This window comes from Helicoverpa zea, chromosome 22 (genome assembly GCF_022581195.2).
Source record: "Helicoverpa zea isolate HzStark_Cry1AcR chromosome 22, ilHelZeax1.1, whole genome shotgun sequence".
NCBI classification, from domain to species: Eukaryota; Metazoa; Arthropoda; class Insecta; order Lepidoptera; family Noctuidae; genus Helicoverpa; species Helicoverpa zea.
The window spans coordinates 8,175,713-8,198,491 of NC_061473.1; the positions used below are offsets into that span (position 1 = coordinate 8,175,713).

Consider the following 22,779-nt stretch of genomic DNA (forward strand, 5'->3'; position numbering starts at 1 on the left):
TTATCTATCGTTTACTAGTAATTTTCCCGCTGTTAAACTCGGATCTCGTGGGAACTACTCTAGTATCCGTACACGGATTAAATATAGCCTATGTTACAGAGGATAGAGTAACTTCCCAACAGTGTAAAAATTTTTCAAAACGGTTCCGTAGTTTCGGAGCATCGAATAACGATGCATATAGAATTGACAAAAAACCTTTAAATAAAAATACATGCAATGTTTACAACCATACTACCATAGATATAATATTTTGTCTGAAAACTACAGACTAAAGAGTGAATGAAATGAACCATAGAGATTAGACGATCACTGTGGCGTCGTCGGCGAACGGATATTGTTTATGCTCGACATTTTCTAAATCTTTTGGAATTAGATAGCAGATGTAATTTTTATCATAATATCGCTTATTTTGTTCATATTTAATGTAAACTTGCGTGAATTTGAAACACCTACTAAAACTGTACAAAGGAAAGTTGAAAAGTTGACGTTTGGACGTAATGTGTATGCCAATAAGGCTAAAGTTTTTTTCGCGACCATTATAGCGGGAAATCTACGTTGTGACGCGCACAAACCGTGATTATTCGTCGCGAGAACTGGCGAAGTGTCGTAACAGCCTGGTTATGTGGCCATATATATTTTGACAGTGGACTCGTGATAAAAATTGTTTTATTTGACAATGTCGGAGGAAATGGCGGTGTCTGATAACACAACTGGGGACGAAGCTAAAGTAACCAACGATGAGGCAACCGCGGCGGCCGCAGTCCCGGAGCCCGAAGCAGAGGCGGAGGAGGCGGTGACCGAGCCCACGGCTCCCGTCGCTGAAGAGCCACCAGCTTTGGCGGAAGGTACTACAAAAACTTTCACATAACCTAAGTGCCAACATCACGACATAGTTTTTCGTCAATTGGATAGTATATTTTTGCTTTTATTAATTCAAAACTGCAGTTGCAACCTTTCTATTGCAAATTGAGGTCAAATATCGACATTTCCTAAACTTATTTTGGTAAATCTGGTACCTAGTTACTAGTTCATAGTTTAGAAGTTAGTTATCAGTATGTAGTATCAACAGAGCATAATTTAGTGGTAATTATGCAGTAATTACTAAACGCAGTCACTAATGTATTTTGAACTAATTTGAACGCTGCAGCGAACACTTTCCACTGTTATTTTATCAAAATACATGATGAGTTGTGTCGATGAATCCAATATGATGTCATCATGTTCAAGCTGTGCCTTACTAAGGAGCATATGACCTTATAAACATGTATGGGTAATATTTATGCCTATATTTAACTGTTTGAACACATTTAGCATGAAAGCGGGATTCTTTTTGAACTTCAATATGTAATTAGCATGTAATCGGAACCGAAATATGTTTGTTGATCAATGTTTAAATAAAATCAAGACGTTTGTCCTTTTTACTTAGATTCTGTTTAGGTAGCTTTAATCTATACTTCTGTAGGTACTGATTTATTAAAGAGGAAACATTTGTTACCTTACTTGACCCATAAGGCTCGGCAACTACAGGACATTGAATACACGTTCACTATTTAAAAACATATGCTATATTTTATTCTGCTACGGGCTGTAGTTCTGATGCACCATTTTAATTCTAGTTTATAAATCCAGACATAACTTTCTTATGATATTTATGAACATATTGGAAACACAAACAAGTACTTGCCACTGGTACTTATCATCTCTTGACAGTCATTATAGGTAGTCAGAAGCCAGTAAGTCTTACCTGGGGAGTGATTTACCTGGGTAACTGGGGTGAGGAGGTCAGATAGGCAGCTGCATCTGGTTATTCTGGAAGCTGTCACCAACCTATTTGGGAAAGGCCTATGCATATGATGAGTTCCACTGGTTTGTGGTACTAACTACTCCCTAGTGGAAGCGTCAAACGTTGTTTACAGTTATCAATGGAATTTTTATCTACCTGTATACACGTATGTCACAATATATCAATGCACTTTGTTTGAAAGATAAATGTATTAGAGTCCATTTCCTTTTCTCTCATACATCTCTATCAGTAACCACTTATTTTTTCACACTTTTTTGCCATTTTGTTAATACTCCGTGCAACTGTTGTAGCCTTCTTCATCTATACTTTTTAAATAAACCGTGTTTTGTGGCAAATATTATTACGTACATACAAAATTATTCTTAAAAGACTAATAAATATCCATGTATTATTAAAACTTTATAATTTAAGTGTGATTTTGTGTATTTGAATTTATTCCCATATGGAATAAGCCAATTAATATACAATAGGGCTAAACATGTAATATCTGAGTCGTTGGCAGGTTATCCCACTACGAACATCATTAGCCTAGCCTTTTCCCAGCTATGTTGTGGTCAACTTCTATTCTGAACAGATGCAGATCCCAGTTACCCGGGCAACCACTTGGACAAGACTCATTGTCATACTTACTGTATTCTGACTATGTGTAACAAATGCCAAAAATGTTCGAATGACAGCCCCATTTCTCACTATCCACACACATAACACAATAACCGGCTCATATTTATGTATTCCAACTTATATTCACAGAGGAGCCCGTACCAGATCCAGCCCCAGACCCAGATCCAGAAGAAATCAAACCAAAGATAGAAGAAGCTGATGAATCAACAGACGTTAAGAAAGAACCGGACTGTGAAGACAGTGATGTACCAATCGACCCCCCGGAGTACGACGTGGATATAAAGAATGAGGACGAAGTGTTTGTTAAAGATGAGATTGAGACGTTTGAACATAATATTGAAGAACATTTAAGTAGAGGTATTAAGAGGAGAGCCTCGTCTACGTTCAGTGATGATGGAGACGAAGAGTTTAAAGGTTTTGATGATGTCAAACTGGAAATTAAGACGGAAGGCTACTTAACTGTCTTGGGTGAGTTTTTTTACTTTCAATATATATTTTTTTTATATTTCTCGTGAAACTTTGTAGCTTGGGACAGCCTATTACTTTATCTAAATCATTTTTAAGTAACCATAAGGTTAACATGCCTAAAATCTATGTCCTATACAGTATTAGAGTCAAACTTGTTTGAAGTTACATTAACAGTCAGTTTCTTCATCAAAAGTAAAAGCCAAAGTAATGTCATAAAGTAAAAGTAATGGTCAAATTCGTTTTTTTAAGGCTAAAGTAACAGCAGAACTAATAGAAAAAACTAATTTGACCGTTACTTTTACTTTATGACATTACTTTGGCTTTTACTTTTGATGAAGAAATTGGCTGTAAGTCTCTATAAAATAATTTATTTATATTTTATTTCCTTAGCCTATGCTGTCCTACAGTTGGGCAAAGGCAGTTATTTATATACACAATTAAGTTATATTTTCCATAATATTAATAACTCTGATGACTTGTATATTCAGAGCGATTGGAGGAAGAGGTGACAGCCGCCAGCAAAGACTTGGTGCCACTGAAAACAGTTCTGGCCACGCTCCACCCACCCGGAAGAGCATCTAAGCGACTACGCAAAGACACAGGTAATATGTCTATACTTATTACTTATCTACACTAATATTATAAAAAGGAAAACTTTGTTTGTTTGTTTGGTTGTAATGGATAAACTCAAAAACTACTGGACCAATTTTAAATGTTCTTTCACCATTAGAAAGCTATATTATCTGTGAGTAACATAGGCTGTATTTTATCCCGGTGCGGGCAGTAGCTCCCACGGGACGCGGGAAAACTGCTATAATATTATAAAGCCGAAGAGTTTGTTTGTTTGAACTCGCTAATTTCAGGAACTACTGCTACAATTCTTTCAGTGTGAGTAAGCCAATGTATCGAGGAAGGCTATAGGCTACTTTTTATCTGGGTTCGTGCAGAGGTTCCTACGGGATGCGTGTGAAACCACTGGCAGAAGCTAGTATTACATATAGATGCAATAAAAAACTAAGCGAGTCACAAGAATGTTTGTTTCTATACAAAATATTTTTTATTACCAAATAAAAATAACTTGACTGTAACTGCCTGCATGCAAACAATTGATATCTATGGGCGACTGCCGCCGCTGCTGACGTGCTGGTGCCGCATTAATCCAAAAAGGTTTTATGTAAATATATACAAACCAGTAGTGCAGCTGCATTTGTAACATTTCATCTCTATCGGTTGAGTAATACAACAATACTTATTAGAAAGGATGTACATTTAATTTTTATAATACAGACAGATATGTGTCCGGGGAGTTTGTTGCGCCACTTCTTCTTCCCAGTATTAACACACAGGAAGTGGTGAATTATAGGCGTTTTAGGGACTGTTTCATGTAATTCTGACGTTCGAAATGTGCTGTTTTCAGCCACTTAGAATAACCGATTTTTTTTTTGATACGTCTACAGTAGATTATATGAATAGAAAGGGAGTGAGTGTGAGTGACAGGGGAAAATGGAAGAGGATGACATATTGCGCCGACCCCAAATAAAAATGGGAACAGGGCAATAGGAAGAAGAGTCTATAGTAGATTGTAACTCTATTATTTTTATTCTAGATGGATCCAGGCCCTCCTCAGCTCTATCTTCAAGGTCAGATGGAGACGGAGCCACTGATGTGAGTGAACTCATTTCTAACTGCTATATGCTTACTAACACATCCTCTGTAGAATACGGCCCTTTGTATATCAGCTGCCATAGTATTCAAATTTTTTAGTTTCATAATGTCAGAATTATTAATCATCTTATTTATAGTAAATTCATATAACCAAGAAGTAAATAGAAATTGTATATAGTTAACACGACTTTAATAATTACATTGAATAAGAACTATTGGTAGCTGACATCACACAATTAACTCATAGTAACTCCCACTAATACAGACGGCAGTAAAAAATATTAACTTAACTTAAAAAGATATTAATTCCTAAAAAAAATCTCTAAAGGTTCTAAAGGTCTCAACCAAAATCATAAATAACTTTAGCTGCTGACCATATGATGCAAAAAAAACTACAAAATATGCCTGTACATATAAATATGTTCACCAATATTTATTTCTAGTAGAAAAGTCTACCTTTTTTGAAGGTAAATCATCAAATGACCCCTCCTGCTGTGGCTGCAGCTTGAGGGATTGTCAGACTCTTGCTGACTAAAACCCATCATGTTCCTTCTTAAGCCCTTTATGTAAACCGGTGCCATATTTCATACAAATTGGTACAGTGTTTCTTGAAAGAACATAACCAAGAACTAATGTTTTGTGATTACCAAACCAGATCTGATAAATATTTATTGAATAAGAAAGTGAAGGGCCTATTCGACACAGAGGACTTTAAAACCACTTTTTCCATAAGTGCCTAAAACTGTGCTCGATTTTAATGATGGAGACAATCAAACTTGTTTGCCAAGAAACATTGCTATGCATGACATTTTATCAACATCAAATTGTTTTGCTTATTATACATTTCTAGGACCTTCTTCAGTTTAAGTGATCATATGTATATGAAAAAAAGCCTTTTTGAAATTACTTATTTGTCACTTATCAGAACATAACTTTACCCATATTTAACCAACCTGGATATTTATATAAAAATCTTGACTCAAATACTATGTCTCTTTCAAGTAGAATCGAGCATAGTTTCAGGCCTCCACTAGATCGTTACTAACACTTTGACACGTATTTTTTTTTATCTAGCCAGCATTCAAAATTGAAGTTGAAATCAAACGCAAAAAGGTTAGGACTTTGTCCTATTTTTTGTATCTTTTTGATGCATGCTTTTATTTAGAATGGTGGAAGATACATAAAGGACAATGCTATTCTTTGTATGGAAGTTGGGCTCAAGAGTTGCCCACAGTAACTGCATAGTGCATTATGTTCCATAGGCTTATAATAGGTCCCAGACCGAAATATTTCGAAATCTATCCCGGGAGTCCTGAGAAAAACTGGTTTCACTCTTATTCAATATTATGAAAAACATCCTTACGAACTCTTAACTATTCCACTTTTATTACCTTAATTGAAATGCATTATAATATTAATCGACAAATACGAGGTATTGAACGAGAATTTTTTTTACCGACTTCAAAAAATGGAGGAGTTTCTCAGTTCGTTTGTATTCTTTTTACGTAAGTACGTGCATATTAACTCCGTCGTTTACCAACCGATTTAAACAATCATTTTATTGTTTGAAAGGATTTACTTTCCAAATAGTTCCTTTGTTATTCGGTCCAGGGTCTGTTGATAGAAACCTTAAAACAATAGGGAACTCTCGGAAATTGTAAGCACATAGCGAATAAAAACTTGTCATTCGGGTATGTCTCCGACACCACAAAACTGTGGAGGTTAAGACCTGACCTGCCGATGGAGACGACAGTGAGACGAGGGAACTCCTCAACGGTAACTATTTACTACCTCGTGTTCGAGCTTATTTTATTCGTCCTGATAAGATTTTTCCATTGCCATTACGGATATGAATTGCATGACGCTACACGAACTTAGGACTGATTGTAGTAGATAGAGACTGAAAAGCAAGAGAAACAACAATTACCTTTAAACGACTATTTCTGTTATTTTATCCTGTTAACAGTGAAACCACTAACTATCTGAATGTTATTTCAAGAAAAGAAGGTTGTTAGGTTTGTGGCTGCTTAAAATGGCTGGCTAACATGAGAACCGGTTTTTCTCTTGACCTCTGGGACCGATTTAAAAAAATATTCGGATTCCTCCTTAAGAGTGAAGTAAGGAACCTATTTTAACTATTTCCACTACTGGGCAAACGGCTTGGGCTTTGTAAAGTGACTGTTCAAGTTGAACATTAGAACCGGTTTTTCTCGGGACCTCTTGGACCGATTTCCAAAATATTTAGATTTCGTGTTAACAGTGCAGTAAAGAACCTATTTCGACTTCTTCACTTTCACTACTGGGCAAATGGCTCAGGCTTTGTTAAGTGACTATCTATGGAGAACATTTGAACCGGTTTTTTTCGGGACCTCTGGAACCGATTTCAAAAATATTTGGATTTCATGTTCAGAGTGCACTATGGAACCAGCTGGAACTACTCCCACTGCTGGGCAAACTTTGAGCCCAGACCCTGGCATTGTCCTTTATTTAATGTGCTAAACATGTATATTTTTTAAATTATTAATGGGCTTTTGATTTAAAAGCAATAAATAAGGCTGCTGGTAAATAGTACATATTTATAAACGTTTTATTCTTGTTTATGTTTTTTTTTTCTTAACATTGTAGGGTTTTAGGGAAAGTAGAAAAGTCTATGGTCTCTAAAAAAGAAAAGTATGCATGAATTTAATATGTATACAAAGGTGATAGCTGCATGTTTCGAAATAGATAATCAAAAATAAATTTAAAAAGAATTTGGTTCTGAATTTGGATGTGGCAAATTTTATTTTCAGCTTTTTATTATTCTGTATTCATAATACTAACAGAAGTATACATTGAATGTAGTTATTTAGTAAAACATATAACAAGAAAAAGAAGGAAACTTTAGCATGCAATCTGTGTTAAGGTCGTACAAAAATGTAAAGGCCTTTTTCAATTCCCTAAATATTTTTAAGCTAGACTTCACCACAGGATAATGATATTTAATAGGGTTATGGTCAACTTTACAACTTTTAATTTAACCATAGGTACAGTAACAAACTAAATAAACTAGATAACAAATTGCACTTTATTGAAATAGGCCTGCGTACACGTACACTTTATGTGGACATAAAGTAGCTTTACTTGTCCGAAGTTATCTAATTCTAACTTGACAGTGACGCCACACAAAATGCTCAAACAAAACTCACCTGTGATGATAAACTTCGAAAAGCAAAGTTATTTTTTGCCCAATTCTATGATGATTCTATCTGTTATTTTCCTTACTAGAGAGAGATGGGAATTTTACATTTAACTACTTGTTTCTAAATTCTATCTCTAGTAAGTAAGATAGAATATTGAAAGACACCTATATAACCTTATATAATCTTCAAATGCAGGCTAGTGCAGCATCATCACCAGCCCAGCGCGGAGGCCGCAGGGCCACCACGGAAATGTCGTCTCCTCTCCTCAGGGTGCCTCTGGAGAGAGGCTGGAAGAGAGAACTGGTGTTCAGAGCGGCCCTGGACGCTCACTCCAGAAGAAATGCTGATATTTATTACTATACACCCGCGGGGAAGAAGTTGAGGTCTACTAGAGAGGTATATTAATAGATTAACTAGCTATTTCTCGTAATTACATCTACCTAATTAGGAATTTTTACCCCCTTTCCTCATATATCGTAACCCTCCCTTATCTATATTAATATTATAAAGAGGAAACATTGACAACGCTCATTCATTGTTGGAAGCTACACTCTTCCCGAGTAAAATAGGCTGTTATGTTATCCCGGTATTGGCAGAAGTTCCAACAGGACGCGGGTAAAACCGCGGGAAAACGGCTAGTGTATCTATATGAATACTGCACAGACAGATAGAAATGGGTTTTATATAATTCTTGTTTTAGGTAGCAGAACATCTGGCCGGTACCGGGCTGACGGTGGAGAATTTCTCCTTCTTCAAGGAGCCACTCGGGGTTGATGATCCTGAAAAGGAAATTATAAGGTTAGTTCTTTATGCTTACTAATTTATCAAATGTACAGGGAGGTAATATTTCATCAAAAGAGATCCCATTGCTGCCAGATAACACTAAACCAAACTTCCAAATAATATACATTGGATTCTAAAGATAAAAACAGTATAGAAAAACTTCTCTCAAATTCTCAGTGCTGATTTTTAGAAAGGATCTCCTGGAAAATATTTTTTTATAATAATTGCTGAAGCCGAGCGAGTTAGTGGTTTGAGAACAGGTAGTTATTCCATGAATAAAATTGGTACTCAGTTGCATCAGGTTAACTCGAAGCTGACCCCAACATAGTTGGCAAAAAAGCCAGGCAATGATGGACTGCTCTAACATAACAATCCTATCGATACAGAGACGCAAAAATGATCCGTCGCGTGGAGTCTCCGGTGGCGGCGCCGGCGCCCCTGGAGGGCAAGCGGACGCCCAAGCCCAAGCCGCCCAAGGGCGCCAGCCCCGAGCCTGCGTCACCAGCCCAGCAGGCCAAGTCGCCGCCCGCTAAACTCAAGGTTAGTTTTTCATTATTTTTTTTAAACTCCTTCTCTTCGCATGCCTGTAATTTTTTTTTTATCCATTTACCGATCGCCTATTCTATTATATTTTTGTTTCTTTCGATCAACGCCTTCGATGTCGACGATTCTGCCACTGACAAGTGGTATGAGAAGCAAGTAGGTATAATTAAATTCAAAATTAAAATGTAAGAAGGGAATAAAACATAAAAAACTTCTTTCACTTGTAGTAGAACTTGTTGAGTACGTAGAACGGCACTGAAACAAACATATAAATAAAATTGATAAATTGTTAGTACATAGAAATATAAAATAAAAAATATATAAATAAAAAATATTGCCACAACCACATAAAAGCTGCATGCAGATTCCAGGGAGAACTTGGTGTGTGGTACCTTTTAAATTCTATATGAAAATTGTGCACTTTACTTCATTCTACGGCGGTCTAGTTCCATTCCACCGCGAACTTTACACACACAGACATCTTCATTATTAGACTGAATCCAACCCCAACATATGAAGGAAAGGCTAGGCAGTTGATGACAGACATACTGACATAATGTAATTATTTATTTTAAGGAAGACTTGCAGACTAATAACATCATTAAGATACTAACATAGGTTAAACTTATTGCTAACTAGCTGACCCAACAAACTTCGTAATATTTAAACCTTCCCTGAACCTCTACGAACATTTTAAAACCAAAATAACCCAAATCTGAGTTTTAGTGAGACTAGCGAACAGCAATTCATTTTTATATATAAGATAACAAGCCCTCACTTAAAGATGACTCCATAAATAAGTTCTTTCATTTCTAAAATAACTTGTCCATTTGAAGGTGAAATCAATGGGTTCCCGTCTCAGCACGAACGCTGTCCCCGCCCCGTCAGCAGCAACACCGCCCCCCAAGCAACAGAAGAAGCCGCAACAACAGCAGCAGGCGACAACTCCGAGCAATACTGACAACAACAACAGCGCTGCTTGGAAGAAACCCAGGTACGTACACTTTGATATTGTAATTTGTACACGTTTGTGGTTTGAACGAAGCTATGTTGTTGAAGTTCGAAATCGAGTAATTATATCAATAATATTGTATCGATTTTTGAACTGGTCAGAAGTTCTTTTATTTATAAATAAATAAGAGTCATTACTCTACCTACTGAATATTTTGAAATAGTTGATCGAAACATGTGGTACAATGAAAATAATATTTTTTGTTGTTAGGGCTTTAGGAGAATGTTCTTGTGATATACAAAATTAAGGAAATTAACCAGAGTAAAAAGTTTTATAGGTCAGACAAGATTTTGATTGGAATTCAGAGAATTCGTCAGAATATCGCGAAAGAACTATGAAATTAGTATAATTGTCAAATGTAAACTTTGAAATAAACAAGTACCTACGTAATCTTTCAACATGGCTTCGTTGAAATGTTCACAAAAACAAAAAATATATATTTCATGCTAGATTATAAGCGCGTTTCTATTCACGCAATATTTGCACGGTTAAAAAGTTTGATACATTCCTTTACAATATTCTGAACAAAAAATAAAAAACAATAAATATATAGAGTAGGTTGTTGTTATTTTATTTGTTATATATTATTATACCTGCCTTATGTTTGTAGAAAAACTCTGATTATTGATCTAGAAGATCAATCTTCAAAGTTTTTTGTTAATATGTACCAATGTGATATAATCCATGCTGGAAGCGTGTCTAAATTAATAATATGATAAATTAGAATTGAATGACTGGACCACACCTGTTAATTATACAATGAAAAGCTTTGAGTTACTATTTGGTCTTAGTACGAAATCACTATTAGCTTACCAAGCCTTATGAGAAATTTTGACGTCATCTATGTATAAATGATAGAAATAAATGGGTCTAAATAAGTTGAATGGGAGTTTTAAAAGTGAAACAATGATTAAATGATGATATTAAATAATGATTTGAAGCCAGAGAGTCTGAGAAACAGTCATAACAACAGGTTTGCTCTAGTAACTGGGTTTATGTCAGATAGATATAAACACAAGAACAGTGCACGTCAAATATGAATTTTATCACTTTAACCTAATTGCGCGACAGTCAGATTTTAGAGGGGTACAGGGTAGTAGATGATAAATATATTTAAAAGGTGTGGTATGTAAGTTTCGAACTATAAGAAGCGAAAGCATGACGATTATATGACGGGGCGTGTTGCACCACACGCGCCCACACAGCGCCCCCCTCCCGCCCCCCGGCGCCACGGCCGCCCCACCCGGCGCCCCACCGGCCGCCCCGCCCGCCGCCCCACCCGCGCCCCGCGTGCCGCCGCCGCCGCCGCTGCTGGGCCGCCCCGCGTCGGCGCCGGCGCCCGTCCACGAGCCAGATACGCACGTGAGTATGGAATATGTACCAATATATTGTTTTATGTCAGGTTCCATTAAAATAGAATGCCTTTTAAGAGTTTTTAATAATTAAAAATTAGAAGTAAAACTGCTGAAATTCAGCTAGTGGAACGACTGCCTTCGTAATTTCAGCTCCTTTTTATGTGCTTTTTGCAAGTTCAAATATAATCGTACGATACAAAATTCTTGTATACTATACCTTGATTAGAATGACAGTAAAATTGGAGATATCTTCACCGATAGCATAAACGGACTTGAAACATAGATAGTTGTTTTAATTAAAGTTGACGTTTAAAATGTTGTCGGTCAACCAAGTGGCCGAACACAGGACAGTCGTGGCCGCATTTTTTTAAGATTTCTTCGCGGCATTTACCCCATATTCTGCCGTCATTCTAATCAAGCTGTATTTGAAGTGCACTTGTATTACCTATGTTTTACCGTATTGCGCAGAGTTCGCCAAGCCGAGCTCTGCAGCCGTGCTCGATGTCGTGCGGACGCGGCGCCGTGCCGTCGCTGTCATGCGCCGCGTGTCTGTGTCTGTACCACCCCGCCTGCGCCGGCCTGCGGGCCGCGCCGCCGGACCCTTTCTTCTGTAAGGTGAGATATCATATGTAGAGCCGAGCACTGCAGCCGTGCCGTCGCCGCATGTCTGTGTCTGTACCACCTCCCTAGAAGAACCCTACCACCTACTAGAATAAAAATCCGTTCAGCTAAACGTGATATAATCTCGCACAAAAAATAAGAACATACATACAGATCAAATTGCAAACCTCTTTTTTTAATTCGATTAAAGCCCCTGTACAAAAAAGTCATATCTAATATATAATATCAACCTCCTACAAATCAACGTTCTTTCACCAGAATTGTCGCAAATCATCATCACCGCCGCTAGAGCCGCCGCCTCTAACACACAAGTCAGGGGTCACGACAGCCAGTCTGCCGGTACCTGTGCCCGTACCTGTGCCTGTGATGGCCCCTGTGCCCAGGCGCGTACCTGTGCCTGTCCCGGTACCTGTGCCGGGGAAGGTGCCGCGCGATAAACGGGTGCTGCTTAGGATGAAGGTACGTTCAAATGTTCAGATGTGCTATTTTATTGAGACCGTGATGCAATTTTTTTGTAAAACATATTTTTTTTATTTGTTCATTTTTGTTTTGTTAAAAGCTTTAAATCATATTGTGAAATCATGTATGCTGTTGCATTTACTAAGAGACTTGTTAACACTTTTTTAAAATTTTATTTCAAAACGATTAAATCAAATGTTGTTCTTTCAAATAGGCCTTCGCAGTTTCTTATGAAATGTCACAGTAGTGCCAAAAAGTTGATCTCATGGAGAACGTGACGTCCATCAAATGATCTATGCATTAACAGGTAGCAGGCGGCACCCCAGACGGCGAGCGCGTATGGGCCGTCGCAGGCGGCCCAGCCGGGGCCCCGCCAGCCGCACCCGGGCCCCCGGCCCCAGCCCCAGCCCCGGCACCCGTCCCGCCAGCCCCCAGCCGCGCTCGGGCACCACGCCCAGCCCTACCACAGGGCTTGGCCGTCCTCAACGGCCGTCGCTTCGTTGTCGTACCAAGGAATATGGTTCACGCCACACATGCTGCTAAATGATCACCCTGTATCATTAAAGTGAACTTCCATTGGCTGTGCTGGCAAATACATAAAAAAAATAATGATTTCAAGACTCAAAACTACAGAAAAATCTTCTTCAACAATAATAAGAATAATTTCTTTGTAAGAAAATAAGAAGAAATGCTTACAAGACTTAACTACAAAAAAATCTTCCTCAAGAATTATAAGAATAATTTCTACTTAACCAAGAAGAAATGCTGAACCTCTATTGCTAAATTCATAAAGGAAACAATGATGTGGATTTAAGACAAATAACTATGTACTACAGAAAGTTGCACCCGAAAACAATAGAACAGCAAGTTTTTATTTTTAAACTAGAAAAGTAAACAAGCAAAGACTTTCTTTTACATACAAAATATTACGTTTAACTCACAATTTATGGCTATAAGATAAAAACTTAAAGTAGTGAAAACTAGTTCTTACTATATTGAAAATGAAAACCAAATCGGTTTAGAAAAATATGCATTTTCTTACTTTTAATGTTCAAGTTAAAATCGTATTTAAAGTTTTGTAATATCATATCAATTTTATCAAGACAAGATATTCAAATTCAGAACAAAGACGAACTGAACTACTATAAAATAATTACAATATACCAGTTATTATTTTTCATTACAAATGCATGCATTTATGGCAGGCGTTACATATATTTTACGCTTAAAAAGTGCCTATGTAATACTGAACTGCACGTAGATTAATTTAAACTAAGTCTAGTAATATCTACGTATATCACAACTAGGGTTAAATAATTACTGTTTAGATTAATTATTGAAAACTGGTATAGTTCTTGCTAATCTTAATGGCGGTTCGTATCTAAATTCAGAGTACAGTAAACTGCACTTTAGTGGTAACTGTCATGCACCTTAAATTAATAGTAATAAGTACGATTTTCCTATAAAACTATTACCACTGACCTGAAGTTGACTGTATCTGTGACATCCTCTGATAATTAAAAATGGTTTCTGCCCCGCGATTCGCTCAATTTTGCGTGACGGCAAAAAGTTTGGTGAGAACTATAAATCCGATTACCAATCGATTAGGGCCGATTTTCTTATCGCCAGATCACTTTTATCTGAAAAATATGTCTGACGTTTTGACAACTTTTGTATGGAAAATATGTCAAATCGTCATATTTATTCTTCAGATACAAGTTTATTTATTTATTTAATATATGGAAGACTGACAGCTAAACAGAAACTAATCAATAGAAGGAAGTCATAGTGGACAGAGAGCCAATTAAAAGTCCGCGCTTATAATAAGTTAACTGACGATTAAAAAATCGGTTCTTAATCAATTGCCCCCACACTCAGAGACATTAATGATTACTGAAGTCACTCCTTAGTGACAGGTTCTCATAGAAATTCTGCACTAAGGAACGGCTTAAGTTACAATTAAATGTCTCTGAGTGTGTCTATTAGTCTTTATTTCTAATTTGAGAGATAAGGGAATATGAAGTATAGACGACAGCAAATCAACCTACCTTATTCTGTCAAATTTCTTCAATAGATTTTCAACCTTATCACAATAGCAGAAAATTTATGTTCAATTGGTAAAATTTACAGATTCGGATAGGTTGGCTTGCTGTCTGTACTATCCTTTAGCGTATTTCTAATTTATTTCGCAAATTGTCATGATAATAAGCCTAGAAATAGACAAGAAATAGCTTTACAATAGAAAATAATTTAAATTGATACTTCCATCAAAACAGTAAAGAGACTCGGTGAAAATAGGTGCTATTTTTGTATCTAGCAGTGTTACATTTCTGAAATTTTCAGTTTTAAAACATTCATCGATTTGTTCAAATACCTCTCGAGCAGGACTCAAGATACAACAGCTGTTTTGGGAACTGCTTCCCACACCTGGATAAAATGCTTATGTCCTTACTCAGGTTTTAGACTACAGCCACCATATTTAATTAAAACGTGATTGTACGTAGTTATAAAACGTGATTTCAAGAAGCACTCGCTTTAGTAATATGTTTAGTCCACTAACTTTGTTCGGGACGCTGGTTTAAAGGTGGTACTTTTTAAAAATCATCGTTCTTTAATAGGGTGACAGGTGTGCAAAATTTCATTTAATTTGGTTATGTAGTTTTGGCGTTTAAGCGCTACAGACAGACTGAGTTACTTTCGCATTAAGCATTCATTAGAAGTAATAGATGTCAATAACTATAAATTGCATTATCTGAAGTTTAAGAATAAATGTTAATATTTACTTTCCAAATACAACCCAGTGTTTAATTTCAATGTCAGTGATAAAAATGTGACGTGAAAAAAGTGACTGATTGAAAAATAGTTCTTTTATAATGAAATGTTAATCTTGCATTTGTTTCTACATAGTAAATTCAATAATTTGTAATGCTAAATAACCTAGTGATTTAATAACTCTGCCTATTTTTGTTATTTCCTTTATCAAAGTTTTGATGTCAAAAGTTTTGTATTCAGCTGAATTATATGTTAATTATCAGTCTTTATATTATAACAAGCACTTTAAAATTTACAATGTTGTAACAAGTTATAATCTCTTTCAAATTGTTATCTAATGGTGAGGTTTCACCAAAATTGTTCGTGCATATGTTCGCATGTCACATGTACAGTGTTGCAAACCGGTGGATTCTCGACTTCAGATTTTTGTTTCACATGTAAATTTTAACCGTCTTACCACAAAGACTTAAACGTCAGTTTAACACTTGCCTAAAAAATGACAAATTATGACGTTGAAATAAGGTCCATTTTGCAGCCATATTGTTTTAGACACATGTTTAAGTTTTTGTAGAAAGACCATATAAGTACACTCTAGTGAAACCTTATAATAGTTTGCGCCAGTTAACTTTACAACTGTGAAGTTAGCCATTCAACGCCTCACATGTGTGCAGTAGTATTTTGTTGATACATTTTTTGACTACTGTGAAGTCAATTGTAGCCAACTTCGGACATGCAAAGCTTCTTCACAATATCTGTACGTACAAATGTTAAATGCCTAACTTCAAATATGTAAAGTTAATTGGCGCAAAGTTGTATGCTATCTGGTTTCGCCTATTATTTCCAAAGTGAAAACAATCTTAGTAATTCTTTGCATTTGAAAATAAATAGTTATATGAACAATTAAAATTAATGCTAAGGTTGTTTTTAAGTATATGAAAAACTTATGTACTGAAACTTATCTAATATTGTTTTTTTTTTTCTCTACCAGCCTTTAATAATGTTTTAATATTTATTCCTATCTGTTTCATATCCAGGTTTAACTATACTTTAATATAGTGGAAAAACTTAATTTATTTATCTTTAAATATGTAGAGGAATGTATCAAACTTAAAAACGAAGTGCAAAATAAATTAGTCGGAATGCGTGTAACGGTTTGATTTGAACGGTATACCGGATTTTGTTCAAAGAAAAGGTATGTAATTGTCCATATTAGATTTATGCAGATCTTCATGATAAAAAAAAGTTTAAAGTAACACATACTTTTCTGTTGTTTGAGGCTCGATCGCGTATTTACTCGATAAACATATTTCAACGTTAAAATGATGTAATTTTTAACATATTTAACGTTAGAATTATACGAACTTAAAGCGTTCACGTCAAATAACTTTGCTTCTCCGAAGTTAGTCATTTCTCACTATGCGCATTAGCATTGACTGTCATGAACTTAGTAGTTGCTGACTTCGGGCAAGCAAAGCTATTCGTCGAGTATTGTAAATGAGACAGAGTATTTTTTTGGGTATACTTTGTTTTTATTGTGGAGTTTGTCCTAAATTCAAGACATATTGTATTGAACGCTACATATGTTTATCGAGGACTCGAGCACGATCTGAGTTATCAAACAAGAAATAAAGTATTCTTTTTACTTATTTATTAATAAAATAATATTTATCGTACGCAGCGAGGCTCGTCGTACCCGCGTGACGAACGGCGCGGCGCTGAGCGCGGCGGCGTCCCCGCGGCGCCGCGCGAGGCAGCGGCCCGACGACACCGACCACTTCACCGCCTTCTATAATAAGGCGCAGGAGAATAACTATAATGTTGTTGTGCAGGTACGGGAGTATATTTTAATATTTACTATGAAATGAATAGGTCCGCCTTTTTTTGTTTTTGAGTAGGTCTTGACAAGCCATAAGCCAGCAGGCATGAGCTATAGTTGACACAAAAAGGTCTGTTTATGGTCTGGTTGCAATAAGCTACTATACAGTAATTTGAAAGTTTATTAGCCATACAGGTCATGCAACGTTACTTAGAGATTTTAGAGAGTATTGTATTCCGATAGTTTTGAGTTTGAAATGGCTGAACCGATTGTTATATAACATTTGAAATAGCTATACCTCATCCTCCGAGCCTTTTCCTAACTATGTTGGGGTCCGCTAACCGGATTCAGCTCTGAGTACCAGTGCTTTGAAATAGCTATAGTTGACAACGAAATATAGGTGTAGGCTGTTTTTATTCACATATTTTTATATTCATTGCAATACAAGTGTGTATATTATTGTTATTTCAGATCTTCCAATACTTAGGCATGCGTGAGCTAGCGCAGTGTGCCCGCGTGTGTCGGCTGTGGAGGACGCTGGCCGCCACGCCCGCGCTCTGGAGGCATGTCCGGATGAAGAACTCACATGTCAGTATCACATGCTAGTTAAACTTATTAAACACAAATACAGACATGTTAAACATAATCAGCCTTACTACAGAAACTTACATCCGGGTAATTCTTCTAAAAAAAAGTGTGGCTGCAAAACGGACCTTATTTCAACGTCATAATCTGTAATTTTTTTAGACAAGTGTTCAACAGACGTTTAAAAGTTTTTGTGGTACGACGGTATGTCGTACGTATGGTTCATTGATTTTTGACACTTACGCGAATATTAGACGTTTAAATAAAACTACTTTTACGGATTTTATCGCGGTTATATATTTTATTAATATCGATGTGTTTGCAGGTGAGCGACTGGGCCGGGCTGTGCGCGGCGCTGAAGCGTCACGGCACGAAGCGGCTCGACCTGCGCAAGATGTTGCTGCCGCAGAACGACACGGTGTTCTGGGAGCAGTTCGCGCAGCACATCTCCGTCGTCGACACGCTCGAGCGCATCGAGATGTGCCGCTGCCCCGCCCGCGCCGTCGAGGCCGTCTGCCGCGGCCTGCCCGGGCTACGCAGCCTCGCCGCCCTCGCCATCCGCGACGCTGTACTCGACCCGGCCCCACTAGCAGCGCTGCCGCTGCTACACGAGCTGCGCCTCAAGTCCATGGCGGGGCTGTCGCTGTCGCAGGACCTGCGGCACCTGGCGGCGCTGACGCAGCTGACGCACCTGTCGCTCACCAGCATCAAGGAGCTGGGCTGGTGCGCGTGCGACGTCATCGGCTCGCTGCCGGCGCTGGAGTCGCTGGAGCTGGGCGAGTGCACGTTCAGGGCCGGGTTCGCCTCCGTGCTGGCCCGGCTAGCGCGGCTGCGGCGCCTGCGCCTGGAGCGGGGCTCGGCGGCGGCGGCCGACGTGCTGCGGGCGCTGGCGCGGCTGCCGCTGCTGACGCGCCTGGAGCTCGTCAACATCGACGTGAAGCCCGGCTTCGACGACGCGCTGGCCGAGTGCCGCAACGTGCAGCGCCTGCTCATCATCCCCACGTACGTGTCGCAGTCCGCCACCACCAACCGGCAGGTGCTGTCCGGGGTGCTGCGCCTGCGCGAGTCGCTGACGCACCTCATGTGGGGCGTCACCATCGAGCTGCTGCGCGTGACGGAGCTGTTCATCGACCAGTGCGAGCAGGCGGGCGAGCCCAAGCGCCGCGACGTGGGCGAGTGCATCCCCGTGCTGAAGCCCGTGCCCGGCTGCCGCCTGCCCGACGCCGCGGTGGCGGGCCCGCCGCAGGTGGAGATCCTGCCGCTGCCCACGCTGCAGCGCCTGCTGTCGCAGCAGCTGCCCACCACCAAGCTCAAGCTGCTGCGCATCCCCTTCCACGCCACCTGGCGCCAGTCGCTCGCTGACTTCCAGTAGTGAGCTCTACACTTCACCACACTAAATCTCTATAGTTCATACGTTTTTCCACGACAATTCTATGATATTTTAAATTGGAACGACATAAATGCCTCGGTGGGCACGCTGTGAATAGTGCTTGTTCCTTATGAACTCGCTAATATATCACTCATTGTATGGAGTATACGCCTGTTTGTTGTCGACAAAACGTGACCATATATTGAAATATTGGTGAAAAATTACATCTGTACTACAAGTTCCAAATAATGTCGCCTAGTACATCGATACTATATAAAATTATGTAGTATGTATATTTACCTGTTTTAAGGTTATATGCGAGCAATAAAACTTAGCTAAATAGTTGCAGTATACAAACATAAATTAAAATATTTTGCTGAACATTTTAGCAACCAGTAGCCCTTTTAACATGCCTTAAATAAAACAATTTATATCACACAAAATCATATTAATTATAGTGGAGAAATTAAATAACTGTATTAATAATATGTACATATATTATGTAGAATGAGCGCTGATCACGAGACATATTCAATTTCATACTTATATTAGTATATTATATTTTATTATATATCTAGTTTACAAGAGTTATAGCTGGTTACGCGTTGACAGTTCGTCAAGTGCGAGTAGATAAAACAATGACGATTATCGTACTTTAGAGTACTCGGTAATTTACCGTAACTGACCTAAAAGTTAACTGACAAGTTAAAAATAACTAGACATGGACATATAGTGACGTAATAGAAAGTTTACCCGTCTAGAATGGCTGTTAAACTTTTGATGCAACAGTTCGTTTAAAATTGATTCTTTTTAACCATCATTTACTCAAAAACATTGTGAGAAAAAATGCAAAAGGATTTAAAATTTGAGGGTGTATATAATCGCAATATACTTGATTGATTTTATCTAGTTACGCAAACGTCTCTCAAAACCTGTATGACACCGAAAAACTGGGATTTTAACACCCATGGGTAACACATACAATGAATTTCGCATAGCCATGGGAAATTTGCATGTCTAAACACAAAATACGTGCAGAGTAAAGGCGTATTCATCGCATGCATTGGTACATACATAGATATATTTTTGTAACAACCAAATCTTCCACAGACACCAATATTACAATAATTGTAAATGAAGTACCAGAATATATTACGATTGAAGTTATTAGTTTTAATACGAACATAGAAATATTATATAAAAATGTTTTTAATGTAAGACTTGTAAATATTTTCTAAGATAAATTAATAATCAGTGCCTATAAATTGATTTGTATGATCATACCAACATCGGCGTGATTATGTTGAGCGTGTATCTTTATTTAAGACTAGATTGCTTGCATTTTTAACGTTATTTAGTCCAAATAAAACAACATGGACGCAGTTTCGAAATTATTTTCCAAATTGGCAACTTACAATTTCAAATTCATCGCTGATTGGCGAGGAAAAAAGACTGAATCAGTAATAAGTTTTAAATTAAGAGTTTTAAGAAATTAAATTTAAAAAATCTCAATAAAATTCAGTCTTAATGCGTTAGATATGCAAGCAATCTGCACGAGTTGGTTAGTAAGCGAAGTTACGCGTCAAGAGGCCAAAACGACATGAAACTTCGTTTGTTAGCTGACAAAAGCTGTTTATTTCTGAACCTGACATGCGATTTGTTGGGTTGCCAAGTAAAAAATACGTGTAACATCCAATTTTGATGTATACTCGTATAAAAACTGGCGCATCCCCATTTCGCAGTGATTCAGATGTAGACAGACGTTTTCTTTATACATATAATTAGTAGTAAAATTATGTGGCAATGTTTGAATATTATTATTTTTTTAGACTTGTATATGCGAAGTACAAGCTTGTGAATGTAGGGGGCGCCTCAGATCGGACTAACATTCTGTAGTTGTATGAAGATTTCAATAAAATACTCCAGTTTCGTTAAATTTGGTTGTTTACCAAAATTTTAATCTTATTATACGACGGTACGAGTTCACCGACACAACAAACGCCCGTTTTTATTAAAACGGCGGTTTACTTTGATATTTTAACGTAAAAAGTCATACTTAACAGTACAAAGTTCGGTTGATGGCGCTATAGTAAGGGGTCGTCGTGTGGGCTATGAGAAAAACTATTTTTATTATTATTTGCGGGATTCATAATATATTTTACTTCATCTTTATCATAACGCTGAGAATGTAACCAAATTCACGATCTCAGAGAATAATCATTTGATTTAAACTATTGGACGGTTTCTAAAAGTGCTTTCTACTGAAGTGAATTAAAAGTCCTTGTTGCCGAGCTGTACTTTTGTTTCCAATGAAATGTAAATACTTTTAAAAACCGAACTTTTTACCTAATAAAGATTCTTCTAACATAATATCTTTGTTTTAAAATTGTTAGTTGTCGGCTTCGGAGCATTAACTTAAAATATTTTTACCCTTTACTTTTGTAAATTAATTTTATTCTATAATTGTAGTATCGACTACCAGTCTAACATATCTTATTTAACTATCTGTTAGGATGTATGGCTGATGTTGATTATTATTAAGTATATTTTATCGCAAGATATCTTTGGTGTTTCTACAAAAAAGTTAAACAGATGTTTGAAAATTCGCATGTCTTAGGCCCAAGTTCGCCGAAAATGTAAACAGTTTATAAAACTACTGTTTACTTTAAAAATTGAACGCGAAAATTTATAATTAACTGTTGTTTTAAGAAAATTGACGTTTATGTTGTCAGCGAACTTAAAACCATCTGTTTTACTTTTTCGTAGTAACACCGCTTATTTCTAAAACCTTACTCTTAATATATTTTCGTGCACTCGCTTCGGAGCCTTTAATACTGAGGTAATATTTGCATGACTGGTGTTAAAGCATAGCTTTTTAATATAATTTAGACATGATATGTCTATTGTTTATAATCTCTGAAGTTTCTTGTATTGTAGTTTATATTTTGGCGGGACCGCCCTCCTCGTGGCGTTTGAGTTTATGTAAAAATGTAAATGACTTGCTTATTACAATATGTTGTTGTGGGAATGTCGACTTGATATTGTCTGTTATTTTATATTTGGGCAGAAAATTACTAAGACAGTTTTTATCATACGGCCCCATGTACTATAGACCGAGACTTTTTGAAAATTCTGTACCTAATAACAGATTGATTCACTTATTCAAAAACTGCTAAAACAAAAAATATTCTTAAGTTATTTTTTATACAGGCACATGTTGAGCTATTGAATAATAATAATAAACAATGTCAAGTTGGCATTCCCGCCGAGTTTGTTGGTGGGTGGTGACGCAGGATCTACTGTATAATTAGGTTATATAGGTTTAAAGACAACTTTGCGTAAGCAAGGGCGACTTGTGAATAAATGGTTGCCGACAATTCTGTTTTTTCATTTTGAACTTCCTCTTTATTAGCACATTTATCATTTGTCTAGCCTTTTCCCAATTATGTTGGCGTCGGCTCCCAGTCTAACTGAATGCAGCTAAGTAGTGCAGTGTTTTACATGGAGCGACTGCCTATGGGTCGATTTATACTAGCGTAGAAATAAAAATCAAAATCAAATCAAAACTCATTTATTCAAACTTGGCTGCAAAACAGCACTTTTCGAACGTCAAAAAAAAAATTACATAAGACAGCCCAGCCCCCAAAACGCCCACCCTATGTGTTTTTGCTGGGAAGAAGTGGCGCAACAAACTCCCCAGCAACACATGTCTGTCTGTAGGTTAAAA

The 22,779-nt window shown here is 37.4% G+C and overlaps 1 protein-coding gene across 1 annotated transcript; it reads left to right on the forward strand.

Annotated features, from left to right (window-relative positions):
* Positions 1 to 311: 311 nt before the first annotated feature.
* LOC124641469 (histone-lysine N-methyltransferase SETD1B-like) lies at positions 312 to 22,429 on the forward strand. The gene is made up of 16 exons (XM_047179538.1): positions 312 to 845; positions 2,555 to 2,893; positions 3,382 to 3,495; positions 4,500 to 4,558; positions 7,933 to 8,133; positions 8,438 to 8,535; positions 8,907 to 9,060; positions 9,900 to 10,057; positions 11,281 to 11,437; positions 11,899 to 12,045; positions 12,310 to 12,510; positions 12,818 to 13,045; positions 16,470 to 16,474; positions 16,961 to 17,111; positions 17,570 to 17,686; positions 18,009 to 22,429. Exons 1-16 carry the CDS (start codon positions 677 to 679, stop codon positions 19,053 to 19,055), a joined length of 3,345 nt encoding a protein of 1,114 aa, XP_047035494.1. The 5' UTR covers positions 312 to 676; the 3' UTR covers positions 19,056 to 22,429.
* The last annotated feature ends 350 nt before the right edge of the window (positions 22,430 to 22,779 follow it).

Coding starts and splice junctions, on each gene's coding strand:
- LOC124641469 (XM_047179538.1), top strand. CDS start 677: ATGTCGGAGGAAATGGCGGTGTCTGATAACACAACTGGGGACGAAGCT. Junction 9,061..9,899: donor CGCCGCCCGCTAAACTCAAG/GTTAGTTTTTCA, acceptor GTCCATTTGAAG/GTGAAATCAATGGGTTCCCG. Junction 10,058..11,280: donor GCTGCTTGGAAGAAACCCAG/GTACGTACACTT, acceptor GCGCCCACACAG/CGCCCCCCTCCCGCCCCCCG.